We start from the raw sequence: 21,291 nt of genomic DNA on the forward strand, positions 1-21,291 counted from the left end.
GAGATAGACAGGGTATTCTCGGAGACTGTGCAGCTTCGGGAGTCCCAACCCCCTGCAGCAGTGGAGTTGCCAGAGGGCTCTGTGCCGTGTGAAATGGTACATCATAACATCATAGAAGAAGGCTGGAAACTGGTCACTGCTCGTGGGAGGAGAAAGGCTCCTACTCCTCCTGAAGACCTGAAGCTGAAGAACAGGTTTAGTGCCCTCCAGGATGAGGAGGAGATGGGCATGGCTGCCAGGGAAGTAACCGGGACAACAGACCCTGTGCCCTGCCGGAACACCCGGAAAAAGCGGCGGGTGATTGTTGTGGGGGACTCCCTGCTACAGGGGACGGAGGCATCTATCTGCCGACCTGACCTCTTGTCTAGAGAGGTTTGTGGCCTGCCGGGGGCTCGTGTGAGAGATGTCATGCAAAGACTGCCAAGGCTCGTCCATTCTTCGGACTATTACCCACTGCTGCTCTTCCATGTGGGTGCCAATGACACCAAGGGCAAACTGCAGACCATCAAGCAGGATTTCAGAGCTCTGGGGATGGTGGTCAAGGGTCTGGGAGCCCAGGTCATCTTCTCCTCAATCCTGCCAGTGAGGGGGATGGATGAGAGGAGGAGGAGACGGACTTTCCAGGTTAACGACTGGCTGCGCCGCTGGTGTTGGCAACAGGGTTTTGGTTTCTACGACCATGGGACCCTGTTTGAAGATCGACATCTGATGGCAAGAGATGGGATCCACCTCACGAGGTGGGGCATGCGGGTCTTTGCCAACAGGTTGGCCAACCTGGTAAGGAGGGCTTTAAACTAGGAAAGATGGAGGAAGGGGAGAGTTATAGTGCCAGGGTAGTTGGCAAAAGACTGCTCAAGTCAGGATGCCTCCAGCAGGTGAATGCAGCCAGGGAAGTGCGCATGGGATGTGGCTATGGAGGACCCTCTTGTATCCCTCCTGGGAAACCTGCATGCTCGATCACCTCTCTGAAATGCCTGTACACCAATGCACGCAGCTTGGGGAACAAACAGGAAGAACTAGAGATGTGTGTGCGGTCGCAGGGCCATGATCTCATTGCCATTACAGAGACATGGTGGGATAGCTCGCATGACTGGAGTGCTGTCATGGATGGCTACGTACTTTTTAGGAAAGACAGGCCAGGAAAGCGAGGTGGTGGAGTTGCTCTTTATGTGAGAGAGCAACTGGAATGTATTGAGCTGTGCCTAGGGGTGGATGAAGAGCGAGTCGAGAGCTTATGGGTAAGGATCAAAGGGCAGGCTAATAGAGGTGACACTGTTGTGGGTGTTTACTACAGGCCACCTGATCAGGATGAGGAAGTGGATGAGGCCTTCTACAGACAGCTGGAAGTAGCCTCACAATCCCAGGCCCTGGTTCTCATGGGGGACTTCAACCACCCCGATATCTGCTGGAAAGACAACACAGCTAGGCACAAACAGTCCTGGAGATTCCTGCAGAGCATTGGTGACAACTTCTTGACCCAGGTGGTGGAGGAGCCAACAAGGAGAGGTGTGCTGCTGGACCTCGTACTAACAAACAAAGAAGGACTGGTGGAAGATGTGAAGGTTGGGGGCTGCCTTGGCTGCAGTGACCATGAGATGGTGGAGTTCAGGATCCTGCGAGGAGGCAGCAGGGCACCAAGTAGGATCGCAACCCTGGACTTCAGGAGAGCAAACTTTGTCCTCTTCAGGGACCTACTTGGAGGAATCCCATGGGTGAGGGCCCTGGAAGGAAGGAGTGTTCAGGAGAGTTGGTTAATATTCAAACATCACTTCCTCCAGGCTCAAGAGCGGTGCATCCCTGTGAGTAAGAAGTCAAGCAAAGGAGGCAGGAGACCTGCATGGATGAGCAAGGAGCTCCTGGCAAAACTCAACCAGAAGAAGGAAGTCTACAGAAAGTGGAAAGGGGGACAGGCCACTTGGGATGAATACAGGAATGTTGTCAGAGTATGCAGGGATGCGACGAGGAAGGCTAAGGCCCGTTTGGAATTAAATCTGGCTAGAGATGTCAAGGACAACAAGAAGGGCTTCTTCAAATACATCAGCAGCAAGAGGAAGACTAGGGAAAACGTGGGCCCTTTGCTGAATGGGGTGGGTGCCCTGGTGACGAAGGATGCAGAGAAGGCAGAGTTACTGAATGCCTTCTTTGCTTCAGTCTTTACTGCTCAGGCCAGCCCTCAGGAGCCCCAGACCCTGGAGGCAAGAGAGAAAGTCTGGAGAGAGGAAGACTTTCCCTTGGTGGAGGAGGAGTGGGTTAGAGATCATTTAAGCAAACTTGACACCCACAAATCCATGGGCCCTGATGGGATGCACCCACGAGTGCTGAGGGAGCTGGCGGATGTTATTGCTAAGCCACTCTCCATCATCTTTGAAAGGTCATGGAGAACAGGAGAGGTGCCCGAGGACTGGAAGAAAGCCAATGTCACCCCAGTCTTCAAAAAGGGCAAGAAGGAGGACCCAGGGAACTACAGGCCAGTCAGCCTCACCTCCATCCCTGGAAAGGTGATGGAGCAGCTCATCCTGGAAGCCATCTCCACGCATGTGGAGGAAAAGAAGGTGATCAGGAATAGTCAGCATGGCTTCACCAAGGGGAAATCATGCTTAACCAATCTGATAGCCTTCTATGATGGGATGACTGGCTGGGTAGATGAGGGGAGAGCAGTGGATGTTGTCTACCTAGACTTCAGCAAGGCTTTTGACACTGTCTCCCATAGCATCCTCATAGACAAGCTCAGGAAGTGTGGGTTAGATGAGTGGACAGTGAGGTGGATTGAGAACTGGCTGAATGGCAGAGCTCAGAGAGTTGTGATCAGTGGTACAGAGTCTAGTTGGAGGCCTGTAGCTAGCGGTGTCCCCCAGGGGTCAGTACTGGGTCCAGTCTTGTTCAACTTCTTCATCAATGACCTGGATGAAGGCACAGAGTGCACACTCAGCAAGTTTGCTGATGATACAAAACTGGGAGGAGTGGCCGATACGCCAGAGGGCTGTGCTGCCATTCAGAGAGACTTGGACAGGCTGGAGAGGTGGGCAGAGAGGAACCTCATGAAGTTCAACAAAGGGAAGTGCAGGGTCCTGCACCTGGGGAGGAATAACCCCATGCAGCAGTACAGGTTGGGGGTTGACCTGCTGGAAAGCAGCTCTGCTGAGAAGGACCTGGGAGTGCTGGTGGACACCAAGTTAAGTATGAGGCAGCAATGTGCCCTTGTGGCCAAGAAGGCCAATGGTATCCTGGGCTGCATCAGAAAGAGTGTTGCCAGCAGGTCGAGGGAAGTGATTCTCCCCCTCTACTCAGCCCTGCTGAGGCCACATCTGGAGTACTGCGTCCAGTTCTGGGCTCCCCAGTACAAGAGGGATGTGGCACTACTGGAGCAAGTGCAGCGAAGGGCCACAAAGATGATTAGGGGACTGGAGCATCTCTCTTATGAGGAAAGGCTGAGAGAGCTGGGCCTGTTTAGCTTGGAGAAGAGAAGGCTGAGAGGAGATCTTATCAATGTGTATAAGTATCTGAAGGGAGGGTGTCGAGAGGATGGGGCCAGACTCTTTTCAGTGGTGCCGAGCGACAGGACGCGAGGCAATGGGCACAAACTGAAACACAGGCAGTTCCATCTGAACATGAGGAAAAACTTCTTCACTGTGAGGGTGACAGAGCACTGGAACAGGTTGCCCCGAGAGGTGGTGGAGTCTCCTTCTCTGGAGATATTCAAAATGCGCCTGGATGCAATCCTGTGCAATGTGCTCTAGGTGACCCTGGTGGAGCAGGGGGGTTGGACTAGATGATCTCCAGAGGTCCCTTCCAACCTCAGTGATTCTGTGATTCTGTGATTCTGTCAATGTCTAAAAGGAAACAGGTTTCGTGTAGTTTGTTTTCCATTTATTTCAAGTAATTGTCCTCCCTCAAAATCTTTACATTTTGCAACATTTCACTAGTGCAAACAAATGTAATTAGGCAATACAATTAAGATTTTTAAAGTTTAACTTCAAAAAAGCTACAATCATAATGATAAATTTTAAACCCAGCCCCCTGCATATCCTTTAACATATACATTAACTACTCCATATACATTCTGATTGTCCAGTAGAAAGGACAATTTACAAATGACTAGATAGATTTTCTATAGATTTTCTTTTATAGGAAAATAAAATAAGACTATATTAAAAACACTTTTGTCAGTTTGTGTTAAGATTTAAAATCACATTTTCCTCTAGTTAATCCATTATTTAAAACATCATTAAGCTCTAAGCCAAAAAATGATAGCATAAGGAAATTTCTCTAATGTCAACAGAACGTTGTATCCGGGTAATTAGCAATTAATTGTTTCCACAGACTCTCTAAAGAGCAGCATTTGTTGCCATCATACTGTGAATATTTTAACACTAACAAATGGAAAACTAAAAATCAACATTGCTGTGTTTAATTATCTGAGTTTCTTTTTTTTTCTCTACTCAACTGTAACTCCATTTTCCTTGTAGGGAGAAGCAGACCGGAAAGAATCACACCTTCTGAATTTATTAAAGAAATTGAACCTTCTAAGAGAAATCTTACCCAAAAGATATTGAAACATCTCAACTTTTGCTTTTAGTGCTAAAATAATGAACCAGTTTACTGGCAATTGGTAAATGGAAGAAACTCTCTTTAAATTCAAAACAGACTCCCATTTTTGATAGGGCCATTTAAGTCCTTTTTCCTTAAGAAAGTTGGAATCTTCCAAGCACAGTACTATTGTGAATTTTAGTGTCTTGATAACATGTCACTAAGTGCACCACAAATGCCAGAGATGATAATATAGTATAGATTAGCGGTAACATTTGACCACATGCCAAAAGAGTGGGTTTACAGTTTTGTCATTTACCAATCAAGCAACTTAATAAAACTGGCAGTATTTTTTTTAGCTGGATAGAGAAATCATAATGCGCACTTACAGCAAGAGCACTGTACTGTAACCTAGTAGTTATAAAGTACCACCTACTGTTTTGGTCATTTGGAAAGTCGGGCCAGTGTTCTCTAAACAACAACTCTTAAGCTACAAGACATTAACCAAAGTACTGTTCCAACTTAGACCAACAGTGCAGTGTGCCATAAATAAACTGACAACTGGTTAAGTAGTATATTTTTAGGCAAGTAGCACATGTATGGTTCAATTAGAGAACAAGCCACGTGTTGGTCTTAAACTGACCTCCAAGAAAATATTATTTTTCACTACTGGCAAACTCCACTCTCCATGAAGCTTAGGTCAAACACAAACAACTCCCTTCATATCACCTGATTTAAAAAAAAGAGATAAAGATTATTCTAACACTTAACATTATTTTAGATTGCTTCAGTGATTAAGACATTTCAGTACTTTACCGATTCAAACTCTGAGTGTTTTTGCTCATAAGTTATCTTTCATATTCTATCGTATTCAAGAGAAAGTGGTCAAAGCTAACTCCCTAAAGACACTTTTACTGTAATTAAATTTCATAAATACAAGTCTTATCAACTTTTTAAAAATAAACTTGCAGAACAACCACATAACATTAGAAATGTGTTCACTTAGCTCACAAGCTACAATCCTGATTGATGGCAAATGTGTTTAAGAATAGCAGGGTAATCTCATTGGTAGAGAACTGAGGGAGGAAGAATGGTGTCAATGAGACAATACAGCAAACATGATTTTTGTATTAATCTTTACCAAAATCAAAGAGCACCTATTTTCCCTACACTGTTTGCCATGCAGTGAGACTCATTATCGCCTCATATCTCACTATCACTATCGCCCCACAAAGAGCAAATGGAAAAAAAAGAAAACATACACACTTTAGGTTGACACCCAGCATTGGAGAAAATATTATCCTGAATAATTAAAGTTTGGCAAATTTATGTGAAACTAAGTTTTAATAGACTACTAGACACCTTTAAGTATAGACAGTGCTATTACATTCACATTTAATAACATATATTCAATTGAGCTGGGGCAAAATTTCAAGAAGAACAGATTAAGACCATAAGGTAAGATCTGCCCCTTGAAATTCAATCCTATGTTATCCTCCATAGGATATTCTGCACAGTAGGTAGCTTCTTGGCTCTGTGGGGTTAGTTCATATAACTATTGAATTAAAATCAGCTACAATGTAAAAATAAATTATTAAAAATACTCTGCTAAAATGTAGCACTATGAACATAATAAAAAGTCTAATTCATTTGTCTGATTTTTATTATTTGTTTTTACATTGCAAATGAAGTATTTAAGAAATTCTGAAAGATACAAATATGTTGAAGTTAATTTAAAAAAACTCAAAAAAACATATCAAATGAAACAATTTCAGAATGCCAGTAGTAAAGATTACAAAAATCAAAAGAAATTTTTTCAAACATGAAGAGCCAAAAGAAATTAGTTTCATGTGTTTATGGAAAAAAAATTTCCAATCCCATTTTTCTGTGCGTTAGCTCACTATAGAGTCATGCAATAATAAAACTCATTCTAGGAGATTTTTCATGACCTGGGACATTATTTTTTTCATTTTCATTTATGTATAGAAAATGGTAAAGAGCTCACCAAAACCCATGTAAATTCTGCTCTATTCCATCATATTATTAAATAAAATATTTAACATTATCAATTTCAGGATAGTGCAAATTACATACAGAGCACAAACAAGCAAATTGCAAGGTTTTCTGATTAGTTCAATCCTCATAAGTACTCTATTGCTGTTTTGTACAGAAGTAAGGTATATCTAGGAAATCACACATTTTGACATGGTTAAGGTCCTAAGGTCTGTCAGAGCTTCCAAAAGGTGCAAAACAACAACAACAAAAAAAGACCCACAGAAAGATAACACAAGAAAATAACCGTCTTCTGTCATGATGAGCCAGTTAGGTATTCAAACACGTTCAAGATTTGATGTATTAATTCAGATCACCAGATTTGCAGGGAAAATAGTCAAATAAGCTGAAAACAGAACACCTGAAATTCCTAAGTTGAACAGTGCAAAACAGCAAAAGGAGAAATGTATTCAAAATTTCTGGTTGCCACTGTATTAGCTAAATTCAGGAAGACAGAGGATCAAGATAGATCAGTACAGCAAGAATAATTTTCTCTAAACAGAATAGAGGTTTGTGAAACTCAAATTGTAGCTTACAAATCAAGCCCATTCTTAAAGGATCATGCCCTCATTTTCATTTAAAAAACAAACAAGAATCAAGGCTGAGTTTTGACATCCATCACAGTCAGGGCTAGACACTTTTTAGGCAGGCAGAAGTTCAGAGCAGCTGTGCACTCCAGAATGACATTTGAAGATATCAGCTCACCAAAGCCTGTAAGGTAACTTGCAGAGAGATATAAAGCTATTATCTACCTGTGGCTGTGAAAGTAACATAACAGCCTTGGAAATCCTCCAAAAGACTCTTTAAGCCACAAATCTTAGCTACTACTACCTTAACAGAACATCAGATTCTTCAGGTTATTGTCACAACTTCCCATCAGTTGACTTCATTAGCCACCTCCCTCTCCCTCCTTTCCCCTGCTCTAGTAGATTTTGATGCATATATTTATAAAGTACAACCATAAGCATACTGTAGTTTTACTGACAATCCTAGCTTTCCCTAGGACACAGTATCTTATGTAATCTGACCCATCTCTACATTTCAGTCAGCTAAAAGCTTTTCAAAATCCTTGTCCTGTATGTACTGCTGTATCATACAGACTTTACTCTTTTGTTGAGAACAGTCTGACAAAGCAGACGTGCTTGACATAAAGAAGCATTTGGAATGAAAAACGTAAAAGACAGTTTCTTAAAAATGCTACCTGAATATGAATATTATATATTCATATAATATATGCTGAACAAATATGCCTAACAGATGGACATCACCTGGATTTATACAAGCAGATCATACTGTTCCAAAGAAATTATATACTGTATTAACACGTGCTAGATAAAAACAATGCCTACTGAATTATTCCACCACATTGCTGTGGTTTGAGGGAAAATTTTTGACAAAAAATTTTAATCTTTACATTGTTTTATTAATTGCAGCTAAGCATTTGTGGAGGGAGGTCTTCCTCATTTTATTTTTGCCGTATATAGCTCACCGACATGTTAACTTTTCTTTGAATTTAAAACAGCTCAGATAACTTAAACTTTTTTTTACAGACAGAAACTTATGAAATACTATCACATCCTTGACAATTTCTGGTTAAGATCAAAAATATCAAGGTGCTGCAGAAAGATCACATTCCTTCAGGGCAGGAGTCCCAGGTTCTGGCAAACATTTGGCAAGTCAGCCTTTGCATAGATAAATATAGGCTTAGACATGAGAAGGAAAAAGCCCAGCTCTAGCATTCATCTGCAACATGGGAGATCCAAGTTCAGGTCCTATTCTGCTTGATAGAAGGAGGCATTTGAACTCATGTCCCCAAGAGTTTTGGTAGATACCATAATGGTTAAATATATTAATGAAAAACAGAGATCTTATTATCAAATCAAAGAATATTTCCATTTGGAAAGCCTCATAGTCTATGTAGTACAGTAACAAACTGTTCAGATTGCCTTCATAGAAAGCTTATCAATACTGTCAAAGAAATTTACAGAAAATCAAACACAATGCATTATGCTACTAATAGATGTATATACTATTATGCAATAATTCAGCAAAAACAGATTAAATCTTAATAACACAAGTTTCAAAACTATCTTAAAAACTACAACAAGTATTACAGAAATATTTAAAACTACATTCTCTGAAGTAAAGGATAATAATGCTCATATAATAGGGATCTGTAAAATCTAAATCCCAAAAGAGTAGTTAAAAAATAGTTGGCTCAACTGAGTGATAATGACAGGATAAATAGCTACAGTCTTTTATAGGAAAGAGATACTGCACAGAAGTAATAATTATCTCTATGGAAGAATGCGATTCATATATGATTACCATCTTGGAACTTCATCTCATCTTCCATTAAAATTCAATCAGCACCAGTTGCAATGGAGAGGAAAAAAATAAAAAACACATTGAAGCTATAAAGTACTTTCTAACTATAGACTAAGCACCACTACCCATTTACTTGTATAAATGCTTCTGAATTTGAACTCTGTAATATGGAACATGGGCAAAAGGGAAAAGACTTTTATGAGGAATTTATGGATCATATTATCAGCACAATGTTCATCAACATTAATAGAAACTATATGCAAATGCCTCTTTCCTCTTTAATCAAGGTTTTTATTAATTGGATTCTTTCTCAAGTACCACTCATCAATACACATGTGAAAAATCAGACACATGAATTTAAAGACTGAGAGTTGTTTTTATATCGGGAGGGAGAGAGGAGAAGAAAACAGAACTATGTATACAAATGCTTCAGCTTTGAGGTACTTCTGAAACAGTCAGTAGCATATTAACAGACTACAAGATTTTCCCTCAAAACTTTCTTGAAATATAGAATTGCCAAGAGATGTGAAGAACTAGTTTTTTAAACAATTACCTATATTCTAAAAATTTAAAAGTGACTACTTCCAACTATAGTTCTGAAGTTTTGCTTCTGTAGGTCAAGCAACAGCCCATGGCATGCTCTAAGAATCCAAAACTACAAAACCAAAGAGACAAATTTATTATGGAAACATGACAAATTTAATTGCTGTAGTGCAAGCAATACAACTTTAATCACATTTTATATGTATCAGTTTAGTAAGAAATCCTAGTAAGAAATCCTAGAAACAATGTGTAAAATGGCACAGGATCAAGAGCAAATAGCCAAGAAACAAATCTGATCCCAAGATACCTGCATCGCCATTATAAAATTGGAGAGTGCAGTTAAAGAATAAAAAAGCACATTACACGTGCTGATCTTGATTTTCTTTTATTCACAGTCCAATTAGATGAAGTAAACTTAGGGGAATGTGAACCACAATTTAGCATAGACAAATAGGTCTGCTAGGACATACTGCCTATTAAATATGTAACACCAAGTATCTACCACTGATAGATAGTCAAATACTTTGGTGACAATGGCTCACAAAAATGCCATCTGTGTTTTGAAGAGAAAGCTCTAAAACACTGCAGAAAACCACTCCCAAATGGCCTAGGAAAAAAAAACAAAAAACACTATGACAAAAAATATGCACACAGCTTGCCCTAATCTGTGCTCCAGTGCTGTATTACCCACTAGCTCCCATTGCTCCTGCCTTCTCTTTTGCTCAGACTTGCTCTCCTCAGCGAGTGCACAGAGGTTTCGTTAGACTGCCGAGCATTTCTGCCGACCTCAGTGAGGAGGGCTGCAGACCTTTCTCTACAGAGGAGCAAAGCACCTCCAAGCACCCACGGAACATACGCCCCTTCACTCTTCTGCAGCAAACTGCTTTAAAGAATCAAATTCAGAATTACTATCAATAAAGTCAATCCACAAACTATTTTTCTGCAAGATTTATAAAATCATATCACAGTTATCCAGGCTCATATTAACCCATAGATTTATAAAACTGCAGTTCAGTTTATAGTGCTTTTATTACTGTCAAGTCAAAGAAAAAATTCTCAGCATTTATTTGCATTACAGTAGCAACAGCTCAAAGAAAAGTTAGGTAATAATGCAAGTCTTCGTTGTAGTGCATGGCACAAACTTGCCTTCTAACAAACATACTTGCAAAAGTGAAAACAGTAGATAGATATTAATCAGAGTTTCTTAGTTTTACTTCACACCTAAAGTCTGTAAGCTTAAATAGTGTGTTTGACTTGATGCAGGATGAATAAAATACAGTAACTTACACAATCCCTTAAGAGTACTTAATACTGACCTATATTTAACACTTCCAGTAACACATGCATTTCAATATAAAAAAACACTACAACCACAGAATTTTACACAGAGTGAGACCAATGAAGTCCCTGGGAGGTGTTTCATTGGCTTTTTAATCAATACCATAGCATCCAACAGTTCGCAAATAGAAAAATCCACACCTTTCCGAAGCTTCAAAGCAAATCTCTGTTAAGTATAATGAAGAGGGGAGGGAAAAGTTTTGTATGAAATCATAATTTCTGGAGGGGAAAAAAGTATCTTTAAACAATTTTGTCGTTTATAAAGAAACACCAGATTTTTGTATATGTATTTCATATACATCTTATGTTTCAGTTTATTGAAGAGCACCTTTTACTACAGCTTAGCTTTCCATTAATAACACAGCTGATAAATCAAGTAGTAGGAAAGTATTACTAACCTGTACAGTAACTGACACTGTTTGCTATCACTACATTAATGATGGAAATCTGTCCGCACATGCCACAGTTGGGGAGTAAGCAGAGTATGGTCAAGAGGCAGAGGTTTTGTCGGTAGCAGTATATGTTGAGAAGCACATGAATTTCATGCGTTCAAGTTTACAGCTGAAGGTATAAAAGGGAGAGATCACTCCTGATCCCAGCTCCTTCATCCATGAATTAAAGACACAGAAATGGGATGCTGATGGTAGAATAAGTACTGGGAATACATTCAGCTCCTTCTCAAAAAGAAGTCATCACTCTATGGACAACTAATTCCTTTCCCTTTGAATCATAACCTTTATATCACTCATACTCCAGTCTTGATGAATAAAAGCAAGAGCTTTAGTCAGAAATGGGTGAAGATTGTCAAAGTGAACAAGCAGCTTACCAAATTTTTCACTAGCCCATGTAATTAGACAATTCTTTGAGAATGTATATAAAGACATCAGGGTCTGATTTATACACCACCTTCATTGTTACATTTCTTAAGCCCCAAAGGCAGCATGTACTCTTTAAATAAGCTTGTGTCAAGTTCCTCACAGGTGACAATACACTATTTATGCTGTTCCATTCAGCTACCTAGTGTGACTTGATAAGGATCCACTTTCAATCCTCTGACAATAAAGTATAAAGCATTCCACTATGTCTCATGCAAAAGTACAGTACCTGATCTCCATGCATGTACAAGCTGTATAATCAATTCCAATTTTCCTGTGAAAGGCTTTAGAAAGATTACAGATAAGTAATAGGTTGACTGAAAGAAAACTTAAGTAATATTTAGGAAGACATCTTCAGTGGGTTTCTCAGGAGACTCTCCCAGCAATATAGAGATATTACCAGCTTTCACTGATTTTACTACAAAAGATATTTTCAAAAGACATAGAAACATAGTTGTTGGTTCCTATGGGACATCAATAAAACTTAATAAAAAAAATGATTTCTGAAACAAGCTTTTCCTTATTTGTAACACTATTTGTAAAAGCCTGAAATGAAGGTCATCTGGCAAAGAACAGTTAAATGTACTCTAAGAGAACCTTTAAAGTCAATCCACTGAAAAACGTAGGCTATGTTACTCTGCATTTAAAAAGGTAAAGAAGAAATATTGCCAGCACTACATACAGAATCTTTTTCATTGCTTATTAGCATTTTCTCTTCTGCTTTTTGTGAACAACTCTCTCATATGCAGATGCCGTCTTTAACAAAAAGCAAAGTCCAAAAAGCCCTGTCAAAAACTCACAAATCTGCAACATAACGTAGTACTGAAACATCAGAACCAGGTGGTTTTCATCTGAGAATCCAAAAGAAATACAAGTATGAGATTGCTAAATTACTGCCTGCTGTATGTAAACCAGCAAATAAATTAGTCTGTCTGAGAGGAATGACAGATGATATTTATGACACCTGCCCTTACAAATGCTCCAGAGCTGACTAACTACAAATTAGTCTAACATTAAACAACTGAAACTTTTAGGGACTGCACATGAGTATATTTACAAGCTGCCTGCAATAACCTGAAGCCTTTCAACCTTGGAAAAAAAATACATTTCATAACAGATGACAAAAGCATACAATCTTATAAAACCTCTGTGTGTGTGCACGTGTGTGCGTGTACACATACATATATATAGAGAGGGAGAGAGATTTTTTCTGCAGTTAATAGAAGTAAATTTCTGGGGTATTTGCCTTGCAAAAGGCTTGATTCTACCTCAATAAATGAAACCTTCAACTTCTATTATCAAAGTGGAATTAAAAATAAAATGTACTGTGTCTCCTTTTAGGAACAGATCTACAAACAGGGACAGCTGCAGGACATTACTGAGGTCTTCCATTTCTTTAGGATGGTCAAAGTGAGGGCAATGAAGCCTGGGGAAAAAAATGCCTCAAAAAAGCTTTTAAGAACCCTGTTCAAGTCAACAGCCTTTGCTAATTGCACATAATCGTGTGGGTATCCCACAGTATGTCATACCACACTGCAATGTCATGCAGAGATAGCAACAAGCAAGCTGGCCTGGTGGTACAGCACAGAAGTGCATCACAGAGACAGCAGGCTAGGACCAGCGGGCTAGGCTAATTAGCTTCTCAACTAAAGTGACACTAAAGCCTTACTGAGAACCTTAATGCACAGTTGATAAATATAGTCATTTTAGGATTCACTGCCTAAGCATCCCCAACAAATTATACCCTTCAGAGACTGAGTTTAAGTATGCTTTGAGCACACTTAAAACCTGCTAACATCGAATTCACAGCAAAGCATCACGGCCCTGGGGGCAGAAGCTTATGAGCTACTCAGCTTTTCCTTTAGAGATGGTGATAAAGGCATGTTCAAAAGGAGCAAGACCTTCATTCAAAGCCCTGGCAGTCCACAAGGTGTCAAATCTACATCTTCTGTCTTCCTGAAATGTGCCTTTGTCAAACCATAGGACAAATCGGGAGCATAGCCTGCACATATTCTGTTGAAGTTACTCCCCTGAACAGCCAGGAATCAGACCCACACAGTAAGAGAGAAAAGAAGAGGGAATGAGACCACCACCATAACAAAGGTACTTCTCTGAAAAAGAAAAGGCCCTGGGTTCTAGTCTCCTCCCCCACAACGACGGATTTTATTAAAAGGCTCTACAAAGCAAAGGCATCAAAATCTGGCAGATTCAACTAACAACACTCTTAATGTGGTCCGTGGAGTTCTTTTGAGAAGCTAAGACCATATTAATGTGACATACAAATACCCTAGCTCAAACCTAAGCATAAAACCAGAAAATAAAATCAAAGTGATATATTAAAAACCTTCTTTGTCATTGTCAAAAGAAAAAAAAGTTAAGATTTTGAAAAAAGTTTCTCTGCTACAAATACTTTATAAAACTCAGAAAAAATACTTCTGAAGTTAGTTTTCTAAGCATATGAAAACTTGGATACAAGGTTTAGAAGAGACATCACATCGAGCTTTCATAGGATTGAGCATATTAAACACATGCGCAGAAGTTATAGTTTTAGCTATTTGAATTTTGCTCCAAATGACAAAATCTCCTTAAATACATAGACAACTAAGGAATATATCATATTTTATACAAGTTTCTTTTGTTTTGTTTTTTTTAAACTTGTCAGCATTTCCATGAAAAGCAACATAGAGGATAAAATACAGGGCAAAACTAACTTGGGTGTTTTAAAATATTTCCTACAAGATTTTTGTAAGCTGTCAGCCTGTAAAATTAATTACCTCTCTTGATCCAGAAATAGAATGCTGATTTTTTGTATTACTAGAGAAGCTTGGAAGAGGCTATATCAATTTTCTGGGGCAAGAGACTGTTTATATCTACTGCCTTTAAGAAAGGGAGAATCTTTCTTTCATGAGAAGTTTCCCTAAGTTAAATATCAATGAAGCCTTATACATATCAGATTCTTTACTTTTATTCTAGCAAAGAAATGTCAGATATTTTTTAAACAGGCCAACTACTGATTCTGTTCTGTCAGCAGAAGGTTTCACCTCCCAACTAAAGAATGAGGGTGGGAATAATCTCACTCAGCTTTACACTAAACTTGTCAATCAGGGCTCTTGTTTTGATTAAAAAAAAAAACTTCCAGAGGCCAATGTATCTCATCACAAAATAGGCTGCTGAAACAGCTGGGATGAATCACCCTCAGGAGATATCCTTTTCTCCAGAGTAGCTCCATGACCTAGTGTAACCAGCTCAAACTTGAATACTCATTTTTAGACATCTGAAGTTTGACAAAAGAAAAGTCTAACCCCATTTTTCACTTTTACCATCCCTGGGAATTGTACCCAAGAGAAGCCTTCAGCTCCTGCTGGGATCCAAAAAAAGCCCTAGCAGTCTGTTCCACATTAGTACGCTCTCGTCTCCTTCTCATGAAGATGAGAAGTACTAACTTATTTTAAAACTGTGCTCAAAATCTTAAAAACAAAAAGAAAATACTGGTAAAATGAGGCAGCAATTCTTATTTGAATTACTTTATTACAGTCAAGACCATATATTCATAAAACCGTAGCAGCAATGCAAAGTCAAAGCAGCTGCTTAACTTGGCTAAAAAGAGGCCTCTGGTGGTAGATGTGAAGTACAATTTCTCCAAGTTTTATGAAATATGTATTTTGATGACAACTTTCTACATAGAAACATATCCACAGAAATAGACTAAGCAGTCAAATATTTGCATTGAAAATCTTGATATACTACTGCTCTTGCCCAAAGCACTAACCATTTCAGAGCATCCTTTTTCATTCCTATGCCACAGTTTGTCAGATAAGTCTTAAAGTTGTATACGTTTCCAATTAAGCAAAACCACTTTTAAACATCTCATTTTTAAATAGTTACATTGAAAACTTAAGGTGATTTCACCATTAAAGATAGTAACAGTTAAGTTAAGGTTAGAAGCCTGCTTACTCCCTGAGACCAGCTATGAAGGCTGCCTGACTTTGTTTAAAAAATATGTAGACTGACAAGTAAAACTTACAATTACATTTTTATATGACTGTTTCTAGGATAAGCTTATGATTTTCCACTGTTGCAGAATAAAATATGAGACTGGTAAATGCATATGACTTCTGTAAAATAACAGTTCCTTTACCTGAATGATGCTGGACCACAGAGAATACCGGTCTTTTACAAGTCTAGGACAAATTTTAGGTACATGATTAGGAACAATAACATACCTTACAAGATAGATAGATATAAGGCTTCCTTCCTTTTTTTAATGACAAAACCAAAAGTCCTGCTCTCTGAGAAGACCACAGCACAGGCTACTCATCAGCAGAAGACCCTGCATCCCAACTCCAAGAGGGTGGCAATAAGGTTGCAGCACATCACATGTACCATTCCTTTCCCTGTTAGCCCAACAGGAAAGTAGCAAATAGACATATTTTTCAAAGATATATTTAAAATGAGGAAAACCAGAAAAAAGGCAGCAACCTGGTCTAAGATTTATGGAGGCTGACATAAGCAAGATGACTGGAGTGAGACCTGTCCCATTGCCTACCAAGTCCTCACAAAGACTTCTGCAGCTCAATGGACAGCTGAAGACTTTCTCTGACACAGCCAATATCTCTTTTGGTTCTTGACATCGGCATCACAGAAAGGGAATAACTAAAGTACAGCAACTCCTGCCACTGGAATTGATTCTGAAAGGCCACTGCCATTTGCAACAATTGCACCAAGTAGTTCGTCTACAGACTAGTTCTAGCAAGCAGCTAGAACTATATTTCCATCCTTCTATTAATGTCAGCAGTTGCCTTAAAAGCCATTTGGGGCATATATTAAGTTAAAATGTTTCAGTGTTAAAGTACCAAATGCAAACCACTAATTATTTTCAGTTGAGCAAAACATACAGGGTCTTTAGAGGAAGATAAATTAACATTTCTCATACATTACCGGCCAGCCTGCATCCACACTAATATAGGAACAATGCTAAACATTTATTATTTGGCATTTATAATAATCAGATGCACTGCCTAGCCAACATGCACTGTATTTCTCTTGAAATAGCTCACTTAATTCTTAATAGTAAGCCCACTAACAGATTTAGCAGCAACAGGACTACCTGTTCCATTCTTTTATTTATGCCAGAGTTACCTTAAAGGTTTTTCAGGATGGAAGGTATGATCAAAATCTTCACAGAATATTTATTTTTAAAGCAGATTTGCAAGAAATTGTACAAATAAAGCTCTGCAGAATGCCTAACATTTCATATGTATGGCTGCATTTTTATCCTGGTTGTGCTTCAATGCAGGTCCAATCCAACAAGATAGTCTTAACTGCTCTTTCAGTGAGATGCTTTGGAAAAAAGGAAAAAAAAAGCTAAAAAATGATTAATATAATTTTCTAGAAGGGATTGTAAAGGGTTTATTAGAAATAAATTTAAATAGTGCACAAAAGTACCAGCTACTGCCAAAGTTTCTCTCTATTGATGACTACAATTTAACACATTTCATTTTTTAGAAAGTACATCCAAGTAACATGAAATATACTGAAAACAAACACTGAAATCACTTCAACCGAGAAAATCAAATTTATATTAAGCAACACATAGCTATGCATATAAATACACAACTAGTAACACATGCACAACTGGACAAAGCACTGCCAATAGTGGACTCCCAATATGCTTGTTTCCTTCCATAATCTGCTCCATCCAGTCCCGCTTACAAACTCTTGAAAAATCAAAATGGTAAAATTCACAGTGCAGAGAAATACAGGCTTTACCATAAAGTAGCAGCCCAACAGCTCATCCTGCTCTTGAGCAAGTTTAATCTATTTATGCATTACCTGACCAAGAGCAAATCGCATACTGAGCAACTACAGAATGACAAAAGACACAGATACAGAATAAGTTACTTTAAAAAAAAGTACCATCAGATAGAGGTGTGGCTGATCTGCTCTACTTACACATTCATACAATCTGCCTTAGCTGTAAATATGATACAGTATCGCTTTACATTAGGAACTGCAGGCAGGGAAGGTACTTGCTTGATTCACACATCTTCCTCAAACCCAAGGCTATTCTCATCCCTACAGTCGTGTTAACTCAGTATGTTACAGTCACCAGGCAGGAGTCATCTCAGCTGCAGACATCCCTCGAGGTCCAGAGAGGGATTTGGTTAGCAGCACGACATGAGCTAACGTACAGCGTGACTGAATTAGGACTCAAGGAGATGTTAGCCAAGCTTCTGCAGCACTGTGGAACTGCTAGCTTAAGCACACTAGCCGTGCTGGTGGGAACAACAAGCCTTCTGCTCACCTGTCCACAACTAGACCGAGCTTAAAACAAGGGAGCTGTTAATGTAACATTAGGGGCAAACCTTTGGCTATGCTCTAATTGTTAATACAATAAACAATGCAAAGACAAAAGCACCCAATGCAGTCAGAAAGGCTCTCACAGTCCCAGAGTGTGTTGACCATGTTTACCATACCAAAGTATGTTTAGCAGCATTTATACTGATAGACACCAGTTAGCAGCTATGCCTTCACAATTCTACAGTAGCTTGACAAAAAAGGGTTTCATGTAAGAGACTTCAGAATAATTGTCATGGGGTAGCTATAATAAAGGTTCATCTATGAAAGTGTACCCAAAGTAGTGACACTAGCATTTATTTTGCAGAATCTAAGTTTATTCATGTTTTTATAATGTAAGGTACTCCATAAAATCAAAAATGAACACCAGTACTATAAATAATACACAAAGAAACTAATTGCTAATTCAGAAACAATTTTAAAAAAAACAGATAATTTAAGAAAAAAATCAAAATTTCCAAATAAAGTGTTTCCTTTTAATGAGCTCTGGGTTTTTTTAATTTTTTTATTTCCCAAATGGCACTTTTACAAATTTTACCTTGGGATTCTCTCTTTATAGTTTTGATACATGCTTGTTAGTGGAAAAGTAAGACAAATTTAACATTTGTTATCCACTTCTAACCAGTTCTGTGATTGATAACGAATTATCTGTGTGACTACAGAGTTGTGTGTTATTCTGTCCTCCGAAGTGCAGCGACTGAGTCGTTCAGCATATTCTGAAAGCACTCAGCAACTTGCTCAAAGGGCTTCAACTATAATGGTAGCAACTACTCTTTTGAGATTCCCATTTTTATCCATGAGTACTATAATATTTTAACAAAGTAATACTTTTTTTTTTTGGGGGGGGGGGGGCGGCAAAGACAAAAAACCTAACCAGGTCTGTTCAGTAATCAAGTAATTTCACTTTTGAGCTGACATCCAACGCTTTGGATTTGAAGAACATCATGAATGTGAAAATAAATGTCTAGAATGGACTTTGATCTTAGTAACTGATATTTGAACAAAGTTATTAATTTCTCACTTACTATAATCTCAGCTGTAGTATTTTCAAATCATGCATTCTGATGGTCCCTCATCCACTGGATTAGCTAATTCTTTTCATATCTTTAAATGAAAGAAATATATACGTGTATGTGTATATAGACACATATATACACACACTAAAGCCAAGAGTGAACCTCTCTTAAAATGTCAGATAAAGTTTTAATCAGGCTGAAGACTTCCGCTAAGTTAGTAAGATGGTGGGGAGGAAGGGGAGAAGTAGAAATAAGGTGGGGAGGAAAGGAGAAATAAGATCTTCAACTCTTAGATTAGAAGCCCAGAATAATGAAGTTTTCAAATGACATAGCTTTCCCCTCCAATATGAATATAAAATTGTGCTTTCTTAGCTCAGGCTATCAAAAATTGCCAAACACTGTCAAAAAGAAAATGGTCTTATTGGAATCAGTAAAGTCTCATCCTCAATTCACAAACTCTGTTTTTAGACAAACAATCAGCTTTGAGAAGTCTATATTGCCTAGGACAAATGAGGAAATACAAAAGCCTGAAGACTTTAATGTAAAAATTACTTTCAAAGCTCTGGAAATTGTTCTCCATACTCCCCAAATTCTTACTATTTAAATGTCAGGGTTTTCAACTTCTAGCAATATTAAAGTTTTGTTCTCTTTTAGATACCCAAAAGCCCATTTGAAAATTTTTGTCAGCTCTGTAATACTTGAGTGCTTTTGACAGAAAGTTTAATTTTATCATCTAGCTTTTCAGTATTTATTTCTACCATTAAAAAACAAGGAAAATTGCAATCTATCTTTTAGTTTCCAGTTTCTCTGTAAGCGCAACAGCTCTTAGCTAGCTGAAAATAAAGCAGCACAAGCAAAAAAAGCCAGTGGATCAAGGTATCCTTAACTACAACAACAGCTTCCCTTGGTTTCTCAATACATGATGATTCTAATTCCAGTTCACCTCCTAGTGCTTTGATTTTGCAAAGAATTTTGTTCAAAGACTCCCACATAGCAGACAAGACTATTCACAGTACCCATGAATTTCAGACTGGATAGTTTCAGAACAGTAAATGCTGCCTTTCTTCCCCAGCCCCAGAATTCATACACCTTAGATCAAAACACCTACTTCCAGAAATATCGATAAACAAAACCAGGGTGCATTATTGCATACCTAAAACCAGACAGAACTTTTGGTGTAAAAGAGCAAGAAAAAAAAAAGATAAATATTTAAATCTGATCTTTTCAGACACAGAGATGACAAAGATGATAGGAAGAGCCAGATATCACAAAAAAGCAGTTGAAGCACAAGTCAGATTAAATCCTGCTGTCTGCTTCAATGCAAAGAACATACATATTCCACTACTATTTTGAACTCTGAAACATAACTGTCTTAATTCTAAAGCAAACGTTTGGTCCATATAACACATATTTACTCTTCTTATGCAACACAGAATAAAAATTTAAGCCCTCAAATACTTACAAAAGAACATAGTCTCATTTTTTACATTTAAACTATTGGTATTCATAGGTATGCCCACCCCTTTTCTTTCTCTCTCTCTATACATTTTATTTTAAAAAGCACCATTTTCCTACCTTGCAAACAGTCTCTGTATCCCAGGGTAAAATGGTCCTCAGATCAATAACTTCACAGGATACACCAAGTTTTTCTTGAGCCATTGTTGCTACCTCTTTGATCACATGTACCTGAAAAGGGAATGTATTATCACCAAGTAAACACTAATTTCTGCTTAAGAGGTTCTAAATTATGCATACTCAAGACAAGCAGTGATTTAACATATCTGAATCATTTGCAGAAAGCTTGTTATTCATTACTCTAGTAAATATTTATTACTCAGTTCATTCTTCTTATCTACTACTTAAATTATTTTTAGTAGTGTAGCACAGTGTTCAAAAACAATAAGCTGCAATTAAGGATCAACTGAAAAAAAACTGTTACTTTCCAGAAAAGAATCTTTCAGTGAACAGTATCAGGCCTCACTATTTTAATACATGCAGCCAGTTTGGGTTCAAGGATAGCGTTTTTTCAGGACTATAACTAAACGAAGACCCAAAAAATCAGACTAAGGTATTTTGACAGAGCAGTCATAGGAAATCATGCAAAAAGCATTTCATACAATCAAAAATAGTCCTAGTAAGTGCATTTACTACACATTACGGAAAATGCAATAGACTACCACATGATCATCTTTCTAAAGCATTATCTTATTAACAGATTAGTAAAGATAGAAAGTACTATGTAAACTACTTCCAGT

At 38.3% G+C, this 21,291-nt stretch overlaps 1 protein-coding gene across 3 annotated transcripts in view; it reads right to left on the bottom strand.

Moving 5' to 3' along the window:
• Positions 1-21,291, bottom strand: part of BCKDHB (branched chain keto acid dehydrogenase E1 subunit beta) — a 154,379-nt gene that overhangs the window by 87,686 nt on the left and 45,402 nt on the right. For all 3 annotated transcript variants that reach the window (XM_067294065.1, XM_067294066.1, XM_067294067.1), the window contains exon 8: positions 20,612-20,722. In XM_067294065.1, the coding sequence (XP_067150166.1) occupies positions 20,612-20,722 (111 nt within the window). The remainder of the gene's footprint in view (positions 1-20,611; positions 20,723-21,291) is intronic.

Source organism: Apteryx mantelli, chromosome 3 (genome assembly GCF_036417845.1).
Source record: "Apteryx mantelli isolate bAptMan1 chromosome 3, bAptMan1.hap1, whole genome shotgun sequence".
NCBI lineage: Eukaryota > Metazoa > Chordata > Aves > Apterygiformes > Apterygidae > Apteryx > Apteryx mantelli.